The following is a 25508-nucleotide window of genomic DNA, read 5'->3' on the forward strand; positions in this document are numbered from 1 at the left end:
GTTTGACCCCTGGTGGCCACCTGGAGGAATCTCCCTCCACTTCTCTTGGTCAAGGTTCAGGAGTGGCTTGCCATTGCCCGCTTCCTAGGGCTGAGTGAGAGTGACTGGTCCAAGGTCGACTAGCAGGCTTTGTGCCAAAGGCAGGATTAGAACTCATGGCTTCTAGCTTGATTTCTTAACTACCACACTAGATTGGCTTCTTTTACAACTACTCAATATAAGGCAGTGTGGGGCTTAAAGCAAGAAGGAAAAAGGATGTTATCTGGCATCTTGTCAACTACAGTAATGTATTTATTTCATAATGAATTTAATTTTTACAATTCCATTAACAATTCTACTTGAATTTTGGCTTGACCAGGTGAAATATTTAGTTCATATAGCACTCACATCTCCTATGTTTATAACAGATGGTATGTTTTCTTTTTGTCTTCTGTGTGTCTTCGCTTTCTATGTACGTATAGTATTACAGTGAATAATCACTGATTTGTTTGATTTCAAAAAACATAAAAGTAACAACGCCACTCTAAAGTAGAAATAAAATCTCATATTGGCAAAAATGAGATAGAAATACATTTATTGACATAAAATTGCAAAGGAATGAATTATAACCCATGAGACAATCATAAAATTACAATCACTGGTTGCAACTAAACATTAAACAAACAAGCAAGGTACATAAATGGGTAGGAGAACTGTGATGGACATCTAAAGTCCCTGATTTATGGGTTTGGCTGTAACATGAGCTATCTTTAATACTGATACACCTAAACATATGACATTACATCTTATCAAGCTTATAGTGCACACCCAACTTTCTTAGATTGATTGACTGACCCAGGCAATTTGGTGTGGCACAGAATAGACACTAAAGGAAGCTGAAGTAGTAAAAAGCTTCTTCGGTAAAGGCTTTTAGAGATCCCTGCTTGGCAAATAGGGATTATTGCAAAGTGTTGCTTATGGAGGTCCCCTTTTTTAGCGGAGTGTCATGCGGGAGTCTTTGGTGAAATAGAAACAGGGCCGAAGGGTCTCTCCAACCAAGGAAGCGTCAGAGAATGTATGGAGCAGAGTTAATGTCTTTGGATCAAAAAATTTCAGTTTCCCTTCTTCGCAGTTCAGAGAGACTCGGATCCTCATGGGCCTCTCAGTCAGGACCAGATCAGAGCATTCTGATGGAGACTTGGCCATGTATTTCCCTTCCCATTCCCCAATCTGCCAGCAGCTGGTCGGCACATAAACATTTGTTACATTTGTTACATCCACTCCGGCTCCTCGGAGAGGAGCAGCACACAAAACTAATAAATTATTATTATTATTATTCCCTAGCTTCTTGGCAACCCCTACACCCCATTCTGTTCCATCTCCTACAATTACTTCCCAGAAGTGTCTCCCAGTTGAGAAAGTCTGACAGCCAAGGACATAAGGATTATATTCATATGTTTGGGGGTATGAGGCATCAGTAGAACATATTGCTCTACCTAGCAGAAACCTTACGATGCTTTTTCTATCTCCGGAGATTTGAAGGCTGTTAGGATCGGCTGCATATGGATCCAGAGTTACATTCTCTGTAAGGGGGAAGGGAAGGAAATATGGAGAAGAAGAAGAGCTTCAGTTAGAGACCTTGCGTGTATCTTCACCTCCAAGAGTTTAACCCTCTTGTGTGAAGGGAGTTCAGCTTCCAAACACTCCATCCAGGACTGGAAGACTCATTGTTTTTTTTTAAATACCTAATACAGTAGTACGTCGTGATATGAACCCCTCGTCATACGAACTTTTCGAAATACGAACCCGGGGTTCGGAATTTTTTTGCCTCTTCTTATGAACTTTTTTCGCCTTATGAAACTGCTGCCACGAACGCCGAACCTGGAAGTTTGACAAAAGTTCAGGTTTGGTGTTCGGGAGGCCGCTGAGAAGCGCCGCTGCCTGGCTGTCACCTTTGCAGAAGAGCCGTGGAGCTGTCGGCCGGTCGGGAGGCTCAAACGGAGGTGGGAAATCCTAATAGGGAAATCCAGGGGCGGAGCTTTGACGTCAAAGAGACGTCCTTCCTGGCCGGCTGAAACGTGGACTCCAGGAAGGACGTCTTTGTGACGTTGCCGAACGTCCGGGTTCGGCATTTGGGAGAATACCGAGAAGCCCCCCGGCTGTTTCGGGAGGTGACAGATGGGCGGCAGCGCTTCTTGGGGGCCTCCCAAACCCGAACCTTTGCCGAACTTCTGGGTTTGGGTTCAGGAGAACGCCGAGAAGTGCCCGGCTGTTTCAAAAGGTGACAGCCGGGTGGTGGCGCCCAGCGGAGCGCTGTTTTTTCTTGCACGCATTAATCGGTTTTACATTGTTTCCTATGGGAAACATTGTTTTGTCTTATGAACTTTTCGCCTTACGAACCTCCTCCCGGAACCAATTAAGTTCGTAAGACAAGGTATCACGGTACTCTTAACTGCCTTATTAACTCTGGCAATTGTAAGACTTGTGGACTTCAACTCCCAGAATTCACTGATGGGGCTGCCAGTGTCCAGGGACCCTCTGCACCCCTTTTTCCAAGCACTCAGGCTCTCCCCCTGTCTCAGTCCCAGCCTGTTTGGCATCCCTCTGACATCTGGCTTTCTCATTCCATTCACTTTGGTTGCCTTTGCCACCTGCCAGTCCAGCTGCCACTCAGCTTCACACCCTCAGGATCCGTCGATTATTTTTCCTGCTCTTGACTCCGAGACTCATTTGTTCATCTCTTGGCTCCACTATCCACTCCCCCAGTCTCTAATCTCCTATGTTGCCACCATTCTGCTGATTGCCCTTCAGATCTGCCACGCTGGATGTTTTCGGAGAGGGGTGGCATACAAATCTAATAAATTATTATTATTATTATTATTATTATTATTATTATTATTATTATTATTATTATTACTATTACTATTATTATTATTATTATTATTAATTCAGGGAACTGAAGTCCACACGTCTTACAGTGGCCAAGATTGAAGACTTATGGCCAAGTCCTTCAAGCCCTTCATAGTGCTTCACCTCTTCTAACCTCCCTTCACAATTCTCTTCAGCTTTGTTGGCATGTCTCGGTATAGCTAGGCTGAGACCTTCGACATACACCGAGCAGAGAATTTTAACAGAGCGTGGGTGTGTGATAAGGCCAAAGAAACAAAGACATAGACTTAGTTATGCTTAATAAGTACTATTTACATATAGACAAAAGATAGAAACAATTCCATAATAAGCACTAAGCAAATACAATACGATACACACAAAGCTTATACACTCCCACCTCCAGGCAAGTAAAGTAAAAATGACTGAGCAGGAATGTGCATGACAGAGTCATTTGAGGGAAGAAATACTGGCGCCCTCTGATGATGAACCAGCCTAGAATATTTAACAATTAAAATGACAATACAATTTTACAGTGATAGTACAAGTTTAAAATGATAGTACAAGTTTACAGTGGCAAACCCTAACAAACATGTGCCCTGTACTAACAAGCTTCCATAATATTAATATTCATATCAAACATTCCCAATATGAGTGTTTCTGGTTCAAATTTAATCTATTTCAGTTATTTCCTTTATCCATTTTCATTTTTTCCCCCAAAATTGTCTAGCTTTCCCACAGGTCCACCACATATGGAAATATGTGCCTAACTCGTCTTTACACTTCCAGCAATTTGGAGATATTTCTTGATAAATTTTTGCCAGTTTAACTGGTGTGAGATGCCAATGATAAAAAGTTTTGTAAAGGTTTTCTTTGTATGCAGAACAGATGGTAAGTTTCAAATTGCAATTCCAAAGGTTTTCCCATTTGTCTAGCTCAATCATATGGCCTACATTTTGGGTCAATTTAATCATAACCTCCAAGTGCATTATTTTAAATTTGGCAACATTAAACTGCAGTTTCCATTGCTTTGACCATTTATCTAGTAAAGCTAAATCATTTACCATATTACAGACGCCTCCAGGAAGATCAACCCTATTGCACACTTTAGAGTCATCAGCAAATAGGCAAACCTTATTGACACCAGAAGTAATTAATTTGTAACTAATAATTTTGGGGGGGGATATTAATTACAAAGAATGTATTAATTATCATAATATGAAACTGTTTCCAAATGTATTGAAGGAGTTTGTAAGGAGAAAAATAAAAATAAATTATCCATAAAAAAAAGAACAGAACAACAGCTTTATTTGCCAAGTGTGATTAGACACTTAGACATACAAGGAATTTCTCTCTGCTGCTTGAGATCATATTGCACATATAAATAGCAAGTAATGGTTAAAAAATCATAAAGTCATTAAAGTTTACTGGATCATCCTAGTCTTTAGGGTAACTAATCCTATATTTTTCTTTTTTGGTTAATTATCATGTTTCTCTTAAATTACTGGCATCAGAGCTTAAAATTCTAATAATATTTACCTTCCTGTAGTTGAAGTCCACTTTCCAGGGTATCTGGGGAAGAAAAGGGAGGGATTCAGCATCTCATCACTAGAGTTCAAGCAACAGAAGGGCCTCCCTACAGATATCCTGGTTTGCTTTCCTTGGACTCAAATCAGGAAATAAGGAATATGGAAAACCAGAAGCCAAAATGTCATTGGTGGCTATACATAATCCACCAGGTATAAATATATTCTACTATATATTCCATAGGCAGGTAGTTCTCAACGTACAACTATATGTGTAGTAGAGTTACAGCGGCAGCGAAAAAAGTGATTTATGACCAATTCTCACACATACGAGTGCTGGAGCCTCCCCAGTCACTTGACCAAAATTTGGGCACTGGGAACCAGCTTGTATTTACCATGGTTGCATCTGGGATTGTCTTCTTCGACCTTCCTGGGGAGTTTCTGACAAGCAAAGTCAATGGGGGAAACCAGATTCATTTATCAACCACAATTCACTTAACTGCCAGGATTTTCTGAATAATTGTGACAAGAGTCCGTAAAATGGGCCACTGCTCACTTAGTAACTGACTTGCTTAGCAACAGAAATTTTCAGCTCAACTGAGGTCGTAAGTCAAGAACTACTACATTATACCTGGTGGTAGTTTATTCTGCTTTCCCACTGATCAGTGCATATGGATTTTGGCTACAAAGCCTACAGGTAAGTCTCATTTCACAATCAGACTGAGCCAGAATCTCTCGGATGCTCAAAATGTCATCCAGGGGCTCTTTTTTACCTCTCATTTTTTTCTTGGCCTTTTTCAGAAGTGCAAGGACATCACTGTAATCCCAGATTGCCCACTTCGGTTCTAGAATTAAATCCACTGGATTCTCATACGTTTTCTTAGCCTGGTACCTGGCAAATCAAAATAACAGAATAAGAGTGGGAAGGTCATCTAGTCCATCCCCCATCACACCGCCACCCAAGCAGGAGACCTTACACCAGTGATGGTGAACCTTCTCTACCTCTGGTGCCAAAAAACGTGTGGCTGCGTGTGATTGCATGCGCACGTGTGCCCACACACATAATGCAATGCCTCTCCCAATGCATGGACACAACCCCCACACTGCCTCCTGCACATGCATACAACTTTGTTAATGCACACAGGACACACTGAAGTCTCTGGACTTCCAGTTGGCCCGTTTTTCGCCATCCCTAGAGTTCAGGACTTCCTGAAGCCTGGGGAGAGCAAAAACAGCCGAAAAGGCCGAAAATCTGCTGGCGGGCGTGCACATGCATGCTGGAGCTGACATAGGGCAATGCCTCACCTGCCCTCAGATATGGCTCTGCATGCCACCTGCAGCACGTGTGCCATAGGGTCGCCATCTGTGCCTTACACCATCTCTTCTTGAAAGCTTCCAGCGATGAAGCTCCCACAGTGTCTGGAAGGCAAGCGGTCCCAGTGGTTCATTTTCTTCAGTCAGGAAATGTATCTTTATTTCTAGGTTGAACATCTCCTTGATCATTTTTCATCCATTATTCCTTGTCTGGCCTTCAGGTGTTTTGGAAAAAAGGTTGATCCCCCTCCTCTCTGTAACAGCCCCTGAAATACTGGAACGCTGATATCCTGTCTCCCCTGGTCTTTCTCTTCATTGGACTAGCCATGCCCAGTTCCTGTAACCATTATCAACCTGCCAATAGAAGCTTTCTAAACCATCAAATGGTGCTTGAGGATTAGCCAGCTACATGATCTAATCTGCGTCGGTCACCAGAGGTTTTGTCTTCTGAGCTTTCAGACTTTAAGTCCTTCAGGAAACCTCTCTTTCACACCCGACTATGTTCACTGAGTTCCTGTAAGTGTTATCAACCTGCCAATAGAAGCTTTCTAAACCATCAAATGGTGCTTGAGGATTAGCCAGCTACATGATCTAATCTGCGTCGGTCACCAAAGGTTTTGTCTTCTGAGCTTTCAGACTTTAAATCCCTCAGGAAACCTCTCTTTCACACCCGAATGTGTGCACTGAGCTGTTCTACACATTGTATTTATGTGGTATTTAGTTGTGTGTGGTTTGTAGTTGTTCAGTGGGATGTTGATGACCAATTATTAAGTCATTCATTGTTGTTTTCTTGTGTTGTCCCATCCTTGGCTCCTACGTACTTGGTAAAGCTGGTGGTAAATCAGCACTCCTGGTGATTGATAAGGGCCCATTTCCCAGACTTCAGTCGTTTCTCTAGCTAGCTATTCAAATATGGGCGCCAGGGCAACTCAGTGGATCCTGATCCAGAACTGCACTCATTCACCTTCATCAAGTTAAATGAGAGATCTAGTAACGGCAACTAGGTTTCAGTTTTGGGCTCCCTACTCTGGAAAATTCTTGTGAATCTCTTGGCCAAACAAACGGGCTGTAGCTTACCAAATGACTGATGACCAATGACTAACATGGGTGTCAGATGTAATTAGACAATGGATAAAATGTTCAAACTGATCTTGATGGATTCAGGTAAGGCAATGAAATCGCACTTATACGTAACCTTCAATTTCTGACTATTTATTAGCAACCATTTACCATGGTTGTCAAAAAAATGACTTACAACATTTTTGCAGTTAACATCTATCACAGTGTCATGTATTTATGATACTTGCATTGCTTGGAAGAACTTAGACTCAATAGGTGGATAAAATGGCAAAATTCAATCTAAACACCTGACTGACTGTGAAACCAACAAACCGTGAAACCAACTGTAATAATTTAATAAAAATCAACTCTAAAAATAAATAAAAATAAATAAAATTGATCATATCAAATATTGTTAATTATATTGTGTTGAGGTTATCTGAGGAAATGTCTAAAAAGCCCTGAAATACAGTGTGTTGTCTTTACATTAAAATACTGCTAAATACAAACAGCAGTTCCCAAAATAGGAAAACTGCTGAAAGATCTGCTGAGAATCTGAGACTGTAAAGAAAAGGGTGGATTTACTTACTTCTTCAAGATGCTTCCAATGTCCTAAAAAATAAAGAGAAAAAACACTGAAAGGATGTCACGCTGAGTATTGCCAGCCCCAGAGACATTCAGAGACATTCAGTAATTAAGTAGTTAACAGTGTATATGTTAGTTAGCTCCACCCATTATGATGTAAAATACTGCCTGTCATACTTCCATCACTTCCTTTCTTCTCAGAAGAATCCATCTTCTTTCTTTTGTCTCCAAAGATGTAGTCGCATAGAAATATGCCTCTGATAGGCATTAGATATATTTTCTTATTTTCTAATACAAGTAACTTCGTTTGAAAGCTGTTTCTGTACCTTAATCCATTGACTCTCAGATTTGATTTATTAGAGTCCACGCAGGCTGTAATTTATCTACTAAATCTGTCAAAAGAGCCATTTGCTATGCAGAAAATTAAATTATTACATTCACAAAATAAATGAGTAATTTTAATTTTAAAAATCTCATTGTTCTGCCCCCCCCCCCCCCAACTGTTCAACTTGTTGAGTCCAGCCAGAATCTTACATACAGACATGGAAAAATATATCAATCACCACAAGAGAAGAATGGATGAAAAAAGTAATGGAGGTAGAGAAAAAATGGAAAAATTGACTACTTTAATTAGATTATCACCCAATGTTTCTACTTGGAAGTTGGGTCTAAACTTTGTGCTCAAGATACAAAACAATGAACTCTTAATACTTGATTTTGCTTATTAGACTAATCTGTTTTTCTTGGCTAATAATTGCTAAATGTTCACAAATAAAAGTTGTGGTTGTTATATTATTTTGCATTTTACTGTACAGATGCTCCTCACAAAAAGATCCAACCTAAAATAAGGAATAATTTCCTGAGAGTCACAATTATTTATCAGCACAACAGCTGCCCTCACAGAGTTCTGGGTAATGAATCACTGGATGATTCCAATATTAATTTGGACAACCATTTTTTGGGGAGATTATGAGGGCTCCTGCCTTAAGCAGAGGATTAGACTAGATTACTGCCTGACCTGTAAGAGTTTACTGGCTGGTTCCTGAAGCTTCTCTTCTATCTCCTGGATGAGATGGTCAAGGGAGCAGAGTTCCTCCATGTGCTTGGCCAAACCCTTCTCCTCTCTTGCCATAAGATCCTTCTCCATCTCTTCCATCCTAGTCAATAGGAGCTTCTCCTGTGCTTCTAACAAGAGTTGAAGCTCTCTGAATTCAGCCATTAAATCTTTTTTCAATTCTTTCATCATGTCCTAGAACACGAAGGAGAAAAAGCAAAGAGCATATTTTTATTGTTATTATTTTATTTTTATTTTTATTCCTATAATAATTAAATAGATTCCTTAAAGAATCTAGAAGTGAGTTGGAAGAATTTTCTAAGAAAAAAAAACCCTTTTGATATTAAAAAAACAGGGCGGAGGAAAATATTTTTAATAAAAAAATAGAGTTTAAATGATCTCTTATGAAAATATTCTTGGCAATCTGGGATTCCAAAAAAGGAGACAGAAAAATGTTTGAGTTCACAATTTTTCCAATTAGATGAAATATAGTTTGCCTTACTTTATTCAGCAAGCCAAAACCTTTGTATAAAACATGGTACAATTAATCCAACTATGTCATTCAGCAAGTGGTGACATCTCAGTCCCCAAGTTAAGAACAAGTTCTCTGCCCTAACACAGTCATTAATTTGAATTTCATTGGATGAAGGGCGGAGTCAATGGTCGCGATGATGGATTGAAAGTGTTATACAGTAATTAGTATAGGGAAGATGATTACACTGGCCATACTGTGACTTTTTTTTCTTTTTAGAATAGAGCAGGATGAGGGATTGAAAGTGTTATAATTAGTAAAGGGTAGATATTCTTACTGTTTTTTTTAGTACGGCATGATGAATGTATGGATTATTTAGCTTTGTTTTTATTCTCTCTTTTTCTTTTTATTTTCTTTCTTATTTTCCCCCTGCTATCTTCTAATCTTTAATCTCTATTTTTATTTTGTATTTTTATTCATGAAAGGGAATTATTTTTAATTAGGTTCTTTTTTAATTTGGCTTATTAATTTGGCGATATTTGGGATATAATATATGGTGGCTTCTCCTTTTTTGCCCTCTTTATATATATTTTAACTACTTTTTAGCAATGGTTGGTTTTAATTTAAATACTGTGTTGGAGGTAATCTGAAATTTTTGCTCCTTTTCTTTTCCCTTAATGTCCTTTTTCTTTTTCTCTTTTATTCCAGAGGGCATTTATTATGGAAGAGGGTTTAAAGGATACATGAAAATTGATATGGAGGAGATTTTGAGAAAATTAAAAACATTATGACCTAATTAATTTGATGTGGTTAAGAATAGTAACAGCCTACAATGTATATTGGCTAACAGTTTTTAAAAAAAATTCTTATCATATAAGGAATTGGAATAATTATTTTTTGGTTCAGATGTCAAATGGTGAGGAGGTGGCATTGGTTAATTTATGTATACCAAAATTTTAAAAGTGATATATTGTAAATTAATTTAAAGTAGTTATCTTTTTTTCTGTATACATGATTGGAGAAGAAAAAAAAAATTACCCCCCCCCCCAAAAAAATAATTTGAATTTCATTTCAGTCAGAACTTGTACTTACAAATAGGCTGTCTATTATTAAAGATGGCGGAGGGGGTCTCCTTCCTTTTAGCTCAGAAAATCCTCACTGTTGGATTAATACTTACAAGTACTTCCTGCACTGTTTTCTCTGTATCTCTTTTGTATGTAGATATTTTTTCTTTCTGCTCCTTCTGAACCTTCAGGCAATCCTCAGCATTGATCTGAAGAGAAAATACAGTGGTACCTCAAGATACGAACCCCTCGTCTTACGAACAACTCAAGATACGAACCCGGGGTTCAGAAAAAAATTGCCCCGTCTTACGAACTTTTTTCATGTTACGAACGCCAAACCCGAACTTCCGGGTACAGCGTTCGGGAGGCTGCTGGGAAGCCCCCCGGCTGTTTTAAAAGGTGACAGCTGGGCAGCGGGGCTTCCCAGCAGCCTCCGAACGCCGAACGCGGAAGTTCGGGTTTGGCGTTCGGCTTCGGGAAGCTGCTGGAAAGCCGCCCGGCTGTTTTAAAAGGTGACAGCCGGGCTGGGGGGCTTCCCAGCAACCTCCCGAACCCCGAACTTTTGCCGAACCTCCGGGTTTGGGAGGTTGCTGGGAAGCCCCCCAGCCCGGCTGTCACCTTTTAAAATAGCCGGGCGGCTTCCCAGCAGCCTCCGAACGCCGAACACGGAAGTTTGGGTTTGGCGTTCGGCTTCGGGAGGCTGCTGGAAAGCCGCCCGGCTGTTTTAAAAGGTGACAGCCGGGCTGGGGGGCTTCCCAGCAACCTCCTGAACCCCGAACTTTTGCCGAACCTCCGGGTTTGGGAGGTTGCTGGGAAGCCCCCCAGCCCGGCTGTCACCTTTTAAAATAGCCGGGCGGCTTCCCAGCAGCCTCCGAACGCCAAACACGGAAGTTTGGGTTTGGCGTTCGGCTTCGGGAGGCTGCTGGAAAGCCGCCCGGCTGTTTTAAAAGGTGACAGCCAGGCTGGGAGGCTTCTCAGCAACCTCCCAAACCCCGAACTTTTGCCAAACCTCTGGGTTCGGGAGGTTGCTGGGAAGCCCCCCAGCCCGGCTGTCACCTTTTAAAACAGCCTGGGGGCTTCTCAGCGGCCTCCCGAACGCCGAACCCGGAAGTTCGGGTTTGGCATTCGGCGCTCGGGAGGTCGCTGAGAAGCCCCCAGACTGTTTTAAAAGGTGACAGCCGGGCGGCAGCATTTTTTTGCAGGGGGGTTTTTTTGGTTGGACGGATTAATTGACTTTACATTGTTTCCTATGGGAAACAATGTTTCGTCTTACGCACCTTTCGTCTTACGAACCTCCCCCTGGAACCAATTAGGTTCGTAAGACGAGGTATGACTGTACAAGTTTTGAGTTTTTTTTCTGTAAAGAATTACAGTGGAACCTCGACATACGAGCAGCTCTACTTACGAGCTACTCGAGATAAGAGCTGGGAGGGGAGCGACATTTTTGTTCGCCTCCCAAACTCACATTCGGGATACGAGCGCCAAGGAGCTGTCTCCTGAAGCTGAACGCTAACTTCCGCGTTCGGCTTCAGGAGACAGCTCCTTGGCGCTCGTATCCCGCGTGTTTTAAAAGGTTGCAGCCGGCCTGGGGGGCTCGCTGGGGTGCTGGCAAGCCCCCCAGGCCGGCTGCAACCTTTTAAAACACGCGTGCCGCTTCGCAGCTGTCTCCTGAAGCCGAACGCTAACTTCCGCATTCGGCTTCAGGAGACAGCTGCGAAGTGGCGCGCGTGTTTTAAAACGTCGCAGCCGGCCTGGGGGGCTCGGGGGGAAGCCCCCGAGCCCCCCAGGCCGGCTGCGACGTTTTAAAACATCCGCGCCGCTTCGCAGCTGTCTCCTGAAGCCAAACGCTAACTTCCGTGTTCGGCGGCAGCGGTTTTTTTTGGTTGTTGCACGGATTAATTGACTTTACATTGTTTCCTATGGGAAACAATGTTTCGTCATACGAGTGTTCCGACTTACGAGCCTCCTTCCGGAACCAATTAGTCTCGTAAGTCGGGGTTCTACTGTACATTGGAGGGAAACTCCAGTTAGAAGATGTAGTACACTGCTCAAAAAAATAAAAGGGAACACACAAAGAACACATCCTAGATCTGAATGAATGAAATATTCTCATTGAATACTTTGTTCTGTATAAAGTTGAATGTGCTGACAACATGTGAAATTTATTGTCAATCAGTGTTGCTTCCTAAGTGGACAGTTTGATTTCACAGAAGTTTGATTTACGTGGAATTATATTGTGTTGTTTAAGTGTTCCTTTTATTTTAAGCAGTATATATTTCAGTCTTCATAAATACATGGCAGTTGCCAAGCATCCAAATTTTGATCATGTGACCACATTATTCAATGCCCGAGGAGTGTGAAAACAGCTTCTCCCCTCCCCCACCCAGGCTCTCTAGTGGCCAGAAACATCCAGTTTCCCAAGTTCTGGTGGACCCAGTAGGCTCATGTTTCACCCTCTGCAGGCTCAAAAGGCTTTCCTGGAGCTGGGGGAGGGTAAAAATGACCTCCCCCTCCCCTCTGGAAGCCAAAAACGCCCTACCAAAGCCTCCATGTGAGCCAAAAATCAACTGGCTGGCACACACATGCAGGTTGGAGCTGAGCTAGGGCAACGGTTCACATGCCATCAGATATGGCTCCGGGTGCCATCCTTGCCATAGGTTCACCATCACTGTTCTTGCTTATTATAAAACACACATCCCTTAATAAAGAAAGATTAGCATAAAATATGCAATTTCTGAAGGAGGTGAAAGTAGATCAGGACAGGAAATATAAAAACCATTTCACTGAACCAATGAGTCAAGGAAACTTAATCTTAACTGTATCAAATTTGTCTTTCTATACGGGGTTGGAGTCTTGGCTCCTTTAATCTCCCCCCTCCTTTTTTTCTGTTGATCTTTACTATGTTTATGTTCAGTTGCACTGAGTGTGTATGATTGTGTAGCAGATAAGGTTTTTTTATAACAATGTATTTTAAATCAGTTTTTTTATTTTTAAAATATTAGATTTGTATTTATATTGTATTGTTATGTTGTGAGCCGCCCCGAGTCTATGGAGAGGGGCGGCATATAAATCTAATAAATTATTATTATTATTATTATTTATTTATTTATTTAATTTGTATGCCGCCCCTCTCCGTAGACTCAGGGCGGCTCACAGCAGTAATAGAAAAACAATATATAATACAAATCTAATAATAAAAACAAAAAAACCATAATTTTAAAAACATGCACAGAACATCATCATCATTATCATTATTATTATTAAACTGCTGAGACCCTTTTGCTGAAGTACTTCAATGATAGTTTCTTGGATCTTCCCTACAGTCTGCTTCTCAGTGATGGTTCTGCCCCATGATAATCCCATTTTGCAGACAACAGAGGAAGCAAGTAAATTGGTTCAAAGATTGCCAGGAAGGCAAAGGATTTCTAGCTGCCCCTCCGCAGCGATTCCTCCTGGCTGATTCCTACCTGGTATTCCGGGAAAGCCTCCTCCAGAGGGATCACCGAGTGGCCCTTGTGCTCTTTGGAGACCATGCAGACCACACAGATGAGGGTCTCGTGGTCCTTACAAAAGAGCTTGAGGGGCTCCCGGTGCTTCGGGCAGAACGTCCTTCCTTCCTCACCCCAAAGACCTCCGCATCGCTTGGCCACTTCCACCATCCGCGCCAACTGCCGGTTGGGGAGGACGCTGCGGGGCGCGAAGGTCTGTCTGCACTGGGGACAGGAAGCCTCCGATTCCGACGTCTCCCAACTGCGGGTCAAGCAGCCCCGGCAGAAGTTGTGGCCGCACTCCGGGATGAGCACGGGGTCCTGGAAATACTCCAGCAGATGGAGCAGGTGGCTTCCTCCAAGAAATCCTGCAAGGGCGCCTCGGACGCCATCGCCGTCTCCGGAAGGAAAGAGAAAGTTAAGCTTCGAAACTTTTCCTGGGAATCAGGTGACCGCCTTTGGAACTCTGCCCAGACAGAAAACCGAAACAAATTGTTGGTCTTCTTGTGGTTAGCTTCTCTGGCTTCTTAAAGGAGAACGGCAGTATTTTAAAAGGGAGAAATTGGAGCGAAGATTCACGGGACGGATCCCGAATCGTTTATTATTCGCGCAACCAGCCCGTTAAAGGGGGAAATTGTTTTAAATGCTGGATGGAAGTAAACCTACCTGGGACGAATCCCAATCATTACAATTGATCCTTGTTCTCAGCACCTAGAGAGGATATGAAGATGATTGCTATATGTTTTCATTCTGTTCGTTCTGAACTGGGAAGATATGGCAGTGCAACAAATCGTTTGTCTGTCTATGAATTTATTTGTTTACTTATTTTCTTAAATAATTATTTAATTATTTCGACTTCTATGCCGCCCAATGCTGAAGGACTCAATGAATGATGGAATGAATGAATGAATAGCTGGTCCTCATATCTTGATTGCATGCAATGCTCTCTCTCTCTCTCTCTCTCTCTCTCTGTTTTTGTCTAATCACCCTGGTCAGTTTTCAATAGCTTAGATGTTTTGAGATTTTTCAGAGAAGTGCTGTTAGCAATCAAAGTCACCATATCAGTGTTCAGTTTCACTCCCTTTTGTTATTTATTTTTTTACAAATAACTGAAGGTAGCAAACATATCCTAAACCTCCTCCTATTTTCCCCACAACAATCCTGAGAATAAATGACTCAGTCACCCAGCTGGTTTTCAAGGCTGTGGCAGGACATAAACTCCGAGTTTTCCTCTTTCTAGCCTGACACCTTAACCACTAGATCAAACTGGACCTGACACCCATCTCAATATCGAAACCAGTTTTGGGCTGCCTAGGATTGTTGGGGTTTTTTTTTGTTTCTTTTAAATAAAAATTTTATTGAAATGTAAACAAACAACAACAAAAAACAGAGAACAAAGAAAAAATGCAAAGAAAAAACATAACATTTGAACAAATCATTAAAAACAGTACAGAAGCATCACTGTATAATTCATACGGTACATGTACAAGGCAGTTACATAGCACACCCTTATTTTCTTATTTTACAGTTCTATTATATTCGGAAAGAAAAAAATATTAATCTCTATGCTTTCCCTGTCTATCAACTACATTCCCAGCTGTTTTCATTAGATTTATTGTTTACAATTTCTCCTTTATTTCGTATTTTTTTATTTTTTTATATTATCTCTTCTGATATCTAGCCGCTTGTAGAGGTTTTCCCATACAGTCCCATTCTCTTGTTTGTTTTGTAATTCATATGTAAGCCTGGTCATTTCAGCACAGTCCATTACAGTATTCCCTCGATTTTCGCGGGTTTGAACTTCACGAAAAGTCTATACCACGGTTTTTCAAAAATATTAATTAAAAAATACTTTGCGTTTTTTCCCCCTATACCATGGTTTTTCCCGCCCAATAATGTCATATCACCTTTAATAAATCATTTCATCCACCTTTAATAAATATTTTTAAAATAAACTTTAATAAATAAACATGGTGAGTAATAATCTAAATGGCTGCTAAGGGAATGGGAAATTGTAATTTAGGGGTTTGACAACCCTGCTGTTCTGTTCGGGTTGTATGTGACCCGAAGCCAAGTTTGAGTCCCTGTAAAAAAAATTTCCTGCATATCTGAAACTTGAAATTTCATGACTATTCATCATTTCAGGGGTTCTCTCTATGAGAATTTTTTTTGGGGGGGTGGGGGGCTTAGTTTTTGCTGGGCAAAAAAAGTTACAAATCTTCTGTTCCCGGGTCACCCTGACCCGGACCGAAAACTCTTCATTTGCAGTGCTTATGTTTGGTCTTTTTGAAAGCTTTTTTCACTTGGAAAGTAGTCTGAACATTTCTGCACACAATGATATGAAAATTGAAATGAAAAAAGTAAATCTTATTGGTTTATTTTGCGGATATAATGCACACACACCCCCCCCGTTTTTGTGATTTTTTTTTCAATTTATGGATAGTTTTGGTTGCAAAATGCATTCTATTTTACTAAAGTTGGTGTGGGATTGGTAGCTTGAACATTTCTGAATATAAGAAAAATATAAAGGAACTGAAAAAAATGATTCTTATTGGTTTTTTAATATCAGAAATAAGGCCTCCCCCCCCCTCGGCTGCTTGCAACCAATTTCACTTTTTATTTTTTTATGCTCCAAATCCGAAATATTCTTTAAAATCTTAGGCATTCATTTACTCAATTTAACAATGCTGATCATCAAAAAATATTTTTGGGGTGGTGGCTAATTGTTTTCTGGGCAAAAAAAAATCATAACTTCGAGTCTGTTTCTGTTCGTATATGACCGGACCAAAAATAATTTTTTTAGGTACCGTATATACTCGAGTATAAGCCGACCCGAGTATAAGCCGAGGCACCAATTTTTGCCACAAAAACTGGGAAAACGTATTGACCCGAGTATAAGCCGAGGTTAGAAAATGCAGTGGCTACTGGTAACTTATAAAAATGGAAAACAATAAAATTACATTAATTGAGACATGTTTTAGAATATTTATTTTAAAGAAAACCAGTAAACTAGCTCTGTAAATTTAAAAGAGGGTAAACAAATTAACAATATTAACAATAAATTAAAAAGTAAAAAAAGTAGCTCGATCAGCAACAAAGCTAAAACCTAAGAGTTAAAATCCTTCAAAACTGGATTCCTTCTCATCATTAATTGGATTTACATTATTGTTCTGTTTTTATATATGCTGTGAGCCACCCTGAGTCCTTGGAGAGGGATGGCATACAAATCCAATTAAATAAATAAACAAACAAACAAATAAATAAATAAGTGTATCCAAAGAAGAGCTTCAGCATTAGCTGCTGTGAGGTTATCAGCATAGAAAACCAAATAGATAGATAGATAGATAGATAGATAGATAGATAGATATAGATATAAAGATAGACAGACAGCTAGAAAAATAGATAGATAGATAGAAATAGATATAGATAGATAGATAGATAGAAAAATAGATAGATAGAAAAATAGATAGATAGAAAAATAGATAGATAGAAATAGATACAGATAGATAGACAGACAGACAGATATAGATAGAAAGATAGATAGACAGACAGACAGATAGATAGAAAAATAGATAGATAGATAGATAGATAGATAGATAGAAAAATAGATAGATAGAAAAATAGATAGATAGATAGAAAGATAGATAGATAGAAATAGATACAGATAGATAGATAGACAGACAGACAGACAGATATAGATAGAAAGATAGATAGACAGACAGACAGATAGATAGAAAAATAGATAGATAGATAGATAGATAGATAGATAGAAAGATAGACAGAAAAAGAATTCCTGTCTAGCTCTGCCTCATAACACATTATTAGATCCTATCCAAGCAAGGACAGCAACTACCACAAAATACCATTTTTTAAACAGTTTAAATCCTTTCAAAGGAGGGGGAGGAGAATCTGACTGCAGGGGGCCTTTTTAATCCAACTAAGGATTAAGGAACAAGAGCAAGGAATAATTACTGTAAACCTGTTGACAAATACACACAGGGAGTAAAAAAAAAAGCCTCTGGGTTTCAGCAAGAGGTAACTGGCTTTTTTCACGGTGGGGGGGAGAGGGGGCATGCACACACACACACACACACACACACACAACCTCACCAGCTTCCTATTGCTTTTTTCCCCTCGTTGGAGCAAATGGCTGCCTCCTTGCTTGAGCCAGGGAGAGGAACTACGGCATGCGAGAGGGGACAAAAGCTGGTGCCTCCTCGCTCTGGCTCAAACAATGGCGCCCTCGTGTGGTGACTTTGTCAATGACCCGAGTATAAGCCGAGGCTGTGTTTTTCAGCCCATTTTTTGGGCTGAAAAACTCGGCTTATACTCCAGTATATATGGTACTTGAATTTGATCTTTTTGAAAACTTTTTCAACTGGAAAACTAGTTTGAACATTTATGAACATAATGATATGAAAATTGAACTGGAAAAATTGAGACTTATATTTTTATTTTGATCAAAAAGCCCCTCCCCCCATCCTTTTTGAATTTCGTGTCAATTTCTATTTTTTTAAGGCTACAAATCCCTAAGGAATTTCCCCCCAAAAGGTTTGATATACTAAATGGAACATTTCTGAATATAAGAAAAATATAAATGAACTGAAAAAAATGGTTCTTATTGGTTTATTTTTGCCACAAAAGGGCCACCACCCCCCGGCCTTACTATGTGCCATTATTGTCACTGTTTATACATATTTGTCTAGAAATGTTTGGAATATCATTTTGAAAATCAACCACATTGTAGCCAGAGAACTAATTTTATGAAACAAATCCATTTTACTAAAAAAAAGTATGTAAGTTTGAAATTAACAGCATAATTTTTATATAAATTGAAATAATTGAACACGGGGGGAGGCATACATTTATGTGCAAAATAAACCAATATGCATCAATTTTTCCAGTTCAATTTTCATATCATTATGTTCAGAAATGTTCAAGCTACCAATCCCACACCAACTTTAGTAAAGTAGAATGTATTTTGCTAGCAAAACTATCCATAAAGTGAAGACTATTAAAAAAAAACGGGGGGGGGCGTGCATTTCATCAACAAAATAAACCAATATGCATCAATTTTTCCAGTTCAAATTTCATATCATTATGTTCAGAAATGTTCAAGCTACCAATCCCACACCACCTTTAGTAAAATAGAATGTATTTTGCAGGCATAATTATCAATAAACCTAAAGAAAATTCACAAAAATGGGGGGGGAGGCATATTTATGTGCAAAATAAACCAATAAGGATTAATTTCTTCAGTTCAATTTTCATATCATTGTGTGCAGAAATGTTCAGACTACTTTCCAAGTGAAAAAAGTATTCAAATTGACCAAACATAAGCACTGCAAATGAAGAGTTTTCGGTCCGGGTCAGGGTGACCCGGGAACAGAAGATTTGTTACTTTTCTTAAACAGAACAGCAGTGTTAAAGTGTTAAGGGAAAGCTTCATAGCCAAAAATAGTGTATTTACTTCCGCATCTCTACTTCGCGGAAATTCAACTTTCACGGGCGGTCTCGGAACGCATCCCCCGCGAAAATCGAGGGAACACTGTACTTCATTAATTATCATGTTATCTGATGGGAGATTTTTGTCTTTCCAATTTTGGCCATATGCCAATCTTGCGGCAGTTAGTATATGAATAATTAGATAATAATTTGGTTTAGTATATTGTCCTCTCATAATTCCTAATAAATAGGTCTCAAGTCTTATTTCAGTGTCACATTGGGTCATTTCTTTTAGCCAAGTATTAATTTTTATCCAACTACAGTATTTTGTGCCATTTGTCATGACCACCATATATGGTAGTATATTCGGAGTTCTTTTTTACATTTCCAAAATAGGGGACCTATGTTGGGATAAATTTTGGTGAGTCTGGCGGGAGTGAAATGCCATTGATAATACATGTTATACAGATTTTCCTTGTAAGGAACCAATAGTGTTAATTTATAGTTTTCTTTCCAGAGTTTGTCCCAGTCGTCTAAATGTATCGAGTATCCAAAGTTTTTCATCCAGGAAGCATGTTAACTGTTCCTTCTATATTATCATATTGTATTAATTGTACATTACATCTGCCTCAGATTGTTTGACCCCTGGTGGCCACCTGGAGGAATCTCCCTCCACTTCTCTTGGTCAAGGTTCAGGAGTGGCTTGCCATTGCCCGCTTCCTAGGGCTGAGTGAGAGTGACTGGTCCAAGGTCGACTAGCAGGCTTTGTGCCGAAGGCAGGATTAGAACTCATGGCTTCTAGCTTGATTTCTTTACTACCACACTAGATTGGCTTCTTTTATAGCTACTCAATATAAGGCAGAGTGGGGCTTAAAGCAAGAAGGAAAAAGGATGTTATCTGGCATCTTGTCAAGTAATGTATTTATTTCATAATGAATTTCATTTTTACAATTCCATTAACTATTCTACTTGAATTTTGGCTTGACCAGGTGAAATATTTAGTTCATATAGCACTCACATCTCCTGTTTATAACAGATGGTATGTTTACTTTTTGTCTTCTGTGTGTCTTCGCTTTCTATGTACGTACAGTATTACAGTGAATAATCACTGATTTGTTTGATTTCACAAAACATCAAAGTAACAACGCCACTCTAAAGTAGAAATAAAATCTCATATTGGAAAAAAAGAGATAGAAATACATTTATTGACATAAAATTGCAAAGGAATGAACTATAACCCAGGAGACAACCATAAAATTACAATCACTGGTTGCAACTAAACATTAAACAAACAAGCAAAGTACATAAATGGGCAGGAGAACTGTGATGGACATCGAAAGTCCATGATTTATGGGTTTGGCTGTAACATGAGCTATCGTTAATACTGATACACCTAAACATATGACATTACATCTTATCAAGCTTATATTATTATTATTATTATTATTATTATTATTATTATTATTATTATTATTTTATTGGATTTGTATGCCGCCCCTCTCCGTAGACTCGGGGCGGCTAACAACAGTGGTAAAAGCAACATGCAACAATCCAGTACTAAAACAGATAAAAACCCTTATTATAAAAACCAATCATACATACAAACATACCATGCATAAATTGTAGCAGCCTAGGGGAAAAGAATATCTCAGTTCCCCCATGCCTGATAGCAGAGGTGGGTTTTAAGGAGCTTACGAAAGGCAAGGAGGGGGAGGGGGCTATTCTAATCTCTGGGGGGAGTTGGTTCCAGAGGGCCGGGGCCGCCACAGAGAAGGCTCTTCCCCTGGGTCCCGCCAAACGACATTGTTTAGTTGACGGGACCCGGAGAAAACCCACTCTGTGGGACCTAACTGGTCGCTGGGATTTGTGCGGTAGAAGGCGGTCCCGGAGATAATCTGGTCCGGTGCACACCCCACTTTCTTAGATTGATTGACTGACCCATTACTTAAATTTCCAAAGTTACACAACTCCAAGCAATTTGGTATGGCACAGAATGGACAATAAAGGAAGCTGAAGTAGTAAAAAGCTAAGGAACCTCTGCTTTAAAGGCTTTCAGAGATCCCTGCTTGAAAAATGGGATTTTTCCAAAGTGTTGCTTATGGAGGTCCCCTTTTTTAGGGGAGGGTCATGTGGGAATCCTTGGTGAAATAGAAACAGGGCCAAAGGGGCTCTCCAGCCAAGGAAGTGTCAGAGAATGTATGGAGCAGAGTTAATGTCGTAGGATCAAAAAATTTCAGTTTCCCTTCTTCGCAGTTGAGAAAGACCCGGATCCTCGTGGGCCTCTCAGTCAGGACCAGATTAGAGCATCCTGATGGAGACTTGGCCATGTATTTCCCTTCCCATTTCCCAATCTGCCAGCAGCTGGTCGGCACATAAATATTTGTTGCATTCTTTGGCTTTTTGGCAACCCCTACACCCCATCCTGTTCCATCCCCTACAATTGCTTCCCAGAAATGTCTCCCAGTTGAGAACGTCTGACAGCCAAGGACAAAAGGATTATATTCATATCTTTGGGGGTATTGGGAAGAAGGAGTAGACATTTTTCTACCTAGCAAAAATCCTACGATGCTTTTTTGCTCTCCAGAGATTCGAAGGCTGTTAGGATCGGCTGTGCCTGGGTCCAGAGTTACATTCTCTGCAAGGGGGAAGGGAAGGAAGGATGGGGAAGAAGAAGAGCTTCAGTTAGAGACCTTGCGTGTGTCTTCACCTCCAAGACTTTAACCCTCTTGTGTGAAGGGAGTTCAGTTTCCAAACACCCCGTCCAGGACTGGAAGACTCATTGTTTTTCTTTAAACGTCACCTAAGCTTTGCCTTGTTAAGAGTTCTCCAACTCTGGCAATTGTAAGACTTGTGGACTTCAACTCCCAGAATTACCTGATGGGGCTGCCAATGTACAGGGACCCTCTGTCCCCCTTTTTCCAAGCACTCAGGCTCTCCCCGTCTCAGTCCCAGCCTGTTTGTCATCCCTCTGACCAGTGTTCCCTCTATTTTTTTTCCCGGTGTGGGCGGAAATGTATAGTGTCTGAGCAGCAGTCACTTCGGGACTGGGCGGCATATATATATATATAGAGAGAGTAATACCTCATCTTACGAACTTAATTGGTTCCGGGACGAGGTTCGTAAGGTGAAAAGTTCATAAGATGAAACAATGTTTCCCATAGGAATCAATGGAAAAGCCAATAATGCGTGCAAGCCCCTTACGAGAATCCAAAATATTAAGGCTGGGGGGAAAAAAGCGGTGGCCAGAGAAAGCTGAGGCGAACAGAGTGGGGGGGAGGGAGTCCCAACGAAGCAAGGTGAAAAGAGTCTCTCTTGAGCTCCATGAGTCCCTGCCTCCTGTTTTTATCCCCCCCCCACTGCTCATCTCCCCCACACCTTTCTCCTCTCTTGAGCTCTATGAGCCTTTCCCTCCCGTTTTTGTCCACCCCACTCTCTTCATCTCCCCCACACCTTTCTCCTCTCTTGAGCTCTATGAGTCTTTTCTTCCCGTTTTTGTCCACCCCACTCTGCTCATCTCCCCCACACCTTTCTCCTCCCTTGAGCTCCATGAGTCTTTTCTTCCCGTTTTTGTCCACCCCACTCCGCTCATCTCCCCCACACCTTTCTCCTCCCTTGAGCTCCTTGAGTCTTTTCTTCCTGTTTTTGTCCCCCCTACTCTGTCCAGCAGAGCCCCCATTTTTGCGATCCTGGGATTCCCCTCCTGGGATTTCCCTACAGCATTGCAAAAACGCGGAAGTCAATATATATATATGTAGATTGTTCTGAGTTCACAGCACGAAGCTTATAACTTCAGCCTGATGATGGTGAATGTGATTTCACCGAAACGTCGCATAGACACTCAAAGTATTACACGGGGCAAAACCCGAACTCAGAACAATCTACATACATACGTGAAAATTTTTTATCATTGTTGTTAGCCGCCCCGAGTCTGTGCAGAGGGGCAGCATACAAATCCAATAAATAAATAAATTAAAAATAAATAAATAAATAACCCATACCACATTTCTGACATTAACACCCTCAAAAATGTCCAAAGATACTTCACCAGAAGATACTTCACTCCTCTACCCGAAACAGAATTCCTTACGAAACTAGACTTACAATCCTGGGTATTGAAAGCTTAGAACTACGACGCCTTAAACATAATCTAAGTATTGCCCACAAGATCATATGCTGCAACGTCCTGCCTGTCGGCGACTACTTCAGCTTCAACCACAACAACACAAGAGCACACAACAGATTCAAGCTTAATATTAACCGCTTCAAACTTGACTGTAAAAAATACAACTTTAGTAATCGAGTTGTTGAAGCGTGGGACTCATTACCGGACTCCATAGTATCATCCCGTAACCCCCAACACTTTATCCTTAGACTATCCACGGTTGACCTCTCTAGATTCCTAAGCGGTCAGCACCGTTCCCTGAAAGCTGCGCGCGTCTGCGTGCGCACACCACAAAATACCCCCACGCGCACCCTTTTTCACGGCCGCGCGCTCCCCATCCCCCTGCCAGCCCGCAGGGGGGCGGGGAGGCGCCGGCAGCAGAAGGGAAGGGAGCCGCGGCCGCCCCTGCCTCCCCACGGTGCCTCCGGCCCCATCGGCATTTCGGCGCTGCCCCCCGCCCGCCCCCTCTGCTCCTCCGCCACCTCTTGCCTTTCGGTGCAGCTCCTCCTGCACCCGGAACGCACGCCCTGCCCGTCTCACCTTTGCCGAGAGCACTTTCATCCTGGGCTCTCAGCAAGGGGGTTGCAGGAGAGGCGTGGCAGGCGTTCTCTCAGCAGAGGCCAGCGAAGGTGATATTCAATGTCGGGGGGGGGGGCGCGGGCGGTTGCGCGCGCACCCTATCTCCCTGCTAGTCCGCTCGGAATATTCAAATAAGAAAATCCTTCGCCGGCGAAGGCTTTTCTTATTTTGAATATTCCGAGCGGGCTAGCAGGGGGATAGGGAGCACGCGCAACCGCCTGCGTGCCCCCGACATTGAAAATCACCTTCGCCAGCCTCCGCTGAGAAGAACGGAGAGAGAATGTGTGACAGAGAGGCCTTAATTAATCACCATGTTTAATACAGAACTCGTGCCATGCAGGCAGGTACAGGCTTAAAGCAATAACAACATAAACAGGCGTATATATCACATACAGGCTGAGGCAGGAACCAATCCATACACAGTAACTTTCCCGCTTACAATGTATCTGGGGATACGCGACCTATCAGCACCAAGGATAGGGACGCCAATCGCACGGCTCTAACCGGCCAGCTGTTCCTAAGCAGACACAGCACTCCTTTTCCCTTGAATGATACATACATAATCCTTTAAATATGCTGGTTTATGACGAACTCTCTCCGAGCGCCGAGGCTCGCTTGGAGGATCTACCCTGAGCGTGGGATGAAATTCCCTTCTTTCTAATTCAGGAGCCGAAGCGCTTTCTGCCCGCGGAATGTCCACTTGGGCGGGCTCCTCGGAAATCCTCTCTGGTAAACTCTGCTCCTTGCACCCAGATTCAGGCTGATCGGGGTCAATATTCCCGTTCCGGTCACCCCCTCTGTCCAGACGAATATGGTCCAAGTGTCTTTTCCATACTCTGCCATCGGCTAAGTCTATTTCGAAAGACCGAGGCCCCAGCTCTCGGCTTACCCTTCCTCTCTCCCAAATCCGCCCCCCGGAGTACGAGCGCACATAAACGGCATCTCCTACCTTCACCTCTCTGGCTGGGGGTTCTGGCCACGGAACAGTCTGGGAATACCATGGATGTAACCTGACTAATATAATCCGGAGCTTGCGACCCATTAGCAACTCCGCTGGGGTCTTACCCGTAGCCACGCAAGGGGTGGTATGTTGAGCCAGCAATAAATCTGCCAGCCTAGCCTGCCAGGAACCTTGTGGCATCTTTTTAAGGGCATCCTTCACTGACCGAACTGCCCGTTCTGCCTGACCATTGCTAGCTGGATGCCAAGGCGATGTTAATGCATGCCTTATGCCAGCTGATGCCAAGAATGACTCAAACAGTAGTGCAGTAAACTGCGGCCCGTTGTCCGAGACCAGGAGGTCGGGGAACCCATGTGTGGCGAATAGCTTCATTAGGGAACCTATAATAGCCTGGGACTGAGTTGACTTTAGGTGCACGACCTCTACCCATTTGGAGTGGGCATCCACGATGATGAGGAATGTCTGTCCCATGAAGGGACCGGCCAAATCTATATGTATGCGAGTCCATGGCCCGGCAGGCGGTTCCTACGCTAACGGCTTGGCTCGGGGAGGTAATGGACGATTCTCCTGGCATGCCGCACACTCTGCCACCTGATGTTCCACTTCCTTGTCCATACCTGGCCACCACACGTAATCCCGAGCCAGACTCTTCATGCGCACAATTCCAGGGTGGCCTCTGTGCAGGAGTGCCAACATCTGGCTGCGCAGCCTTCCAGGAATAACTACCCTACTCCTCCTTAGCAGGATCCCTTTCTCCACGGAGAGTTCTGTCCTTCATCTGGAAAATGGAACAAAAGCTTCAACAGGGGTTGCTGAGGGCCACCCCCTTAGTACCCATTGCCTTACCTGGGTCAACATTTTATCCCGCCCCGTCTCCCAAGCCACTTCGGCCGCTGACAAGGTAATGGCCCCCTCCGAAAGAGAGAATACCGAG

At 42.0% G+C, this 25508-nt stretch overlaps 3 protein-coding genes across 3 annotated transcripts in view; all 3 read right to left on the minus strand.

Moving 5' to 3' along the window:
* LOC139160102 (E3 ubiquitin-protein ligase TRIM39-like) overlaps window positions 1–13942 on the minus strand; it is a 42006-nt gene extending 28064 nt beyond the window's left edge. The window contains exon 1 of the mRNA XM_070737639.1: window positions 13893–13942. The gene's annotated coding sequence lies outside the window, so the exon portion shown is untranslated. The remainder of the gene's footprint in view (window positions 1–13892) is intronic.
* On the minus strand, window positions 558–14134 carry LOC139160101 (E3 ubiquitin-protein ligase TRIM39-like). Its single transcript, XM_070737638.1, is given in 9 exon segments — window positions 558–1562; window positions 4405–4437; window positions 5165–5283; window positions 7354–7376; window positions 8368–8598; window positions 10053–10148; window positions 13407–13762; window positions 13765–13893; window positions 14094–14134. Coding segments are annotated over 8 exon segments (1503 nt in total). The 5' UTR covers window positions 13820–13893; window positions 14094–14134; the 3' UTR covers window positions 558–972.
* Window positions 14135–20095: 5961 nt separating this feature from the next.
* The window catches only part of LOC139160103 (E3 ubiquitin-protein ligase TRIM39-like), a 53806-nt gene continuing 48393 nt past the window's right edge, over window positions 20096–25508 (minus strand). The window contains exon 7 of the mRNA XM_070737640.1: window positions 20096–21507. Coding sequence (XP_070593741.1) covers window positions 20987–21507 — 521 coding nt within the window. The 3' untranslated portion in view covers window positions 20096–20986. The remainder of the gene's footprint in view (window positions 21508–25508) is intronic.

Source organism: Erythrolamprus reginae, chromosome 2 (assembly GCF_031021105.1).
Source record: "Erythrolamprus reginae isolate rEryReg1 chromosome 2, rEryReg1.hap1, whole genome shotgun sequence".
NCBI lineage: Eukaryota > Metazoa > Chordata > Lepidosauria > Squamata > Dipsadidae > Erythrolamprus > Erythrolamprus reginae.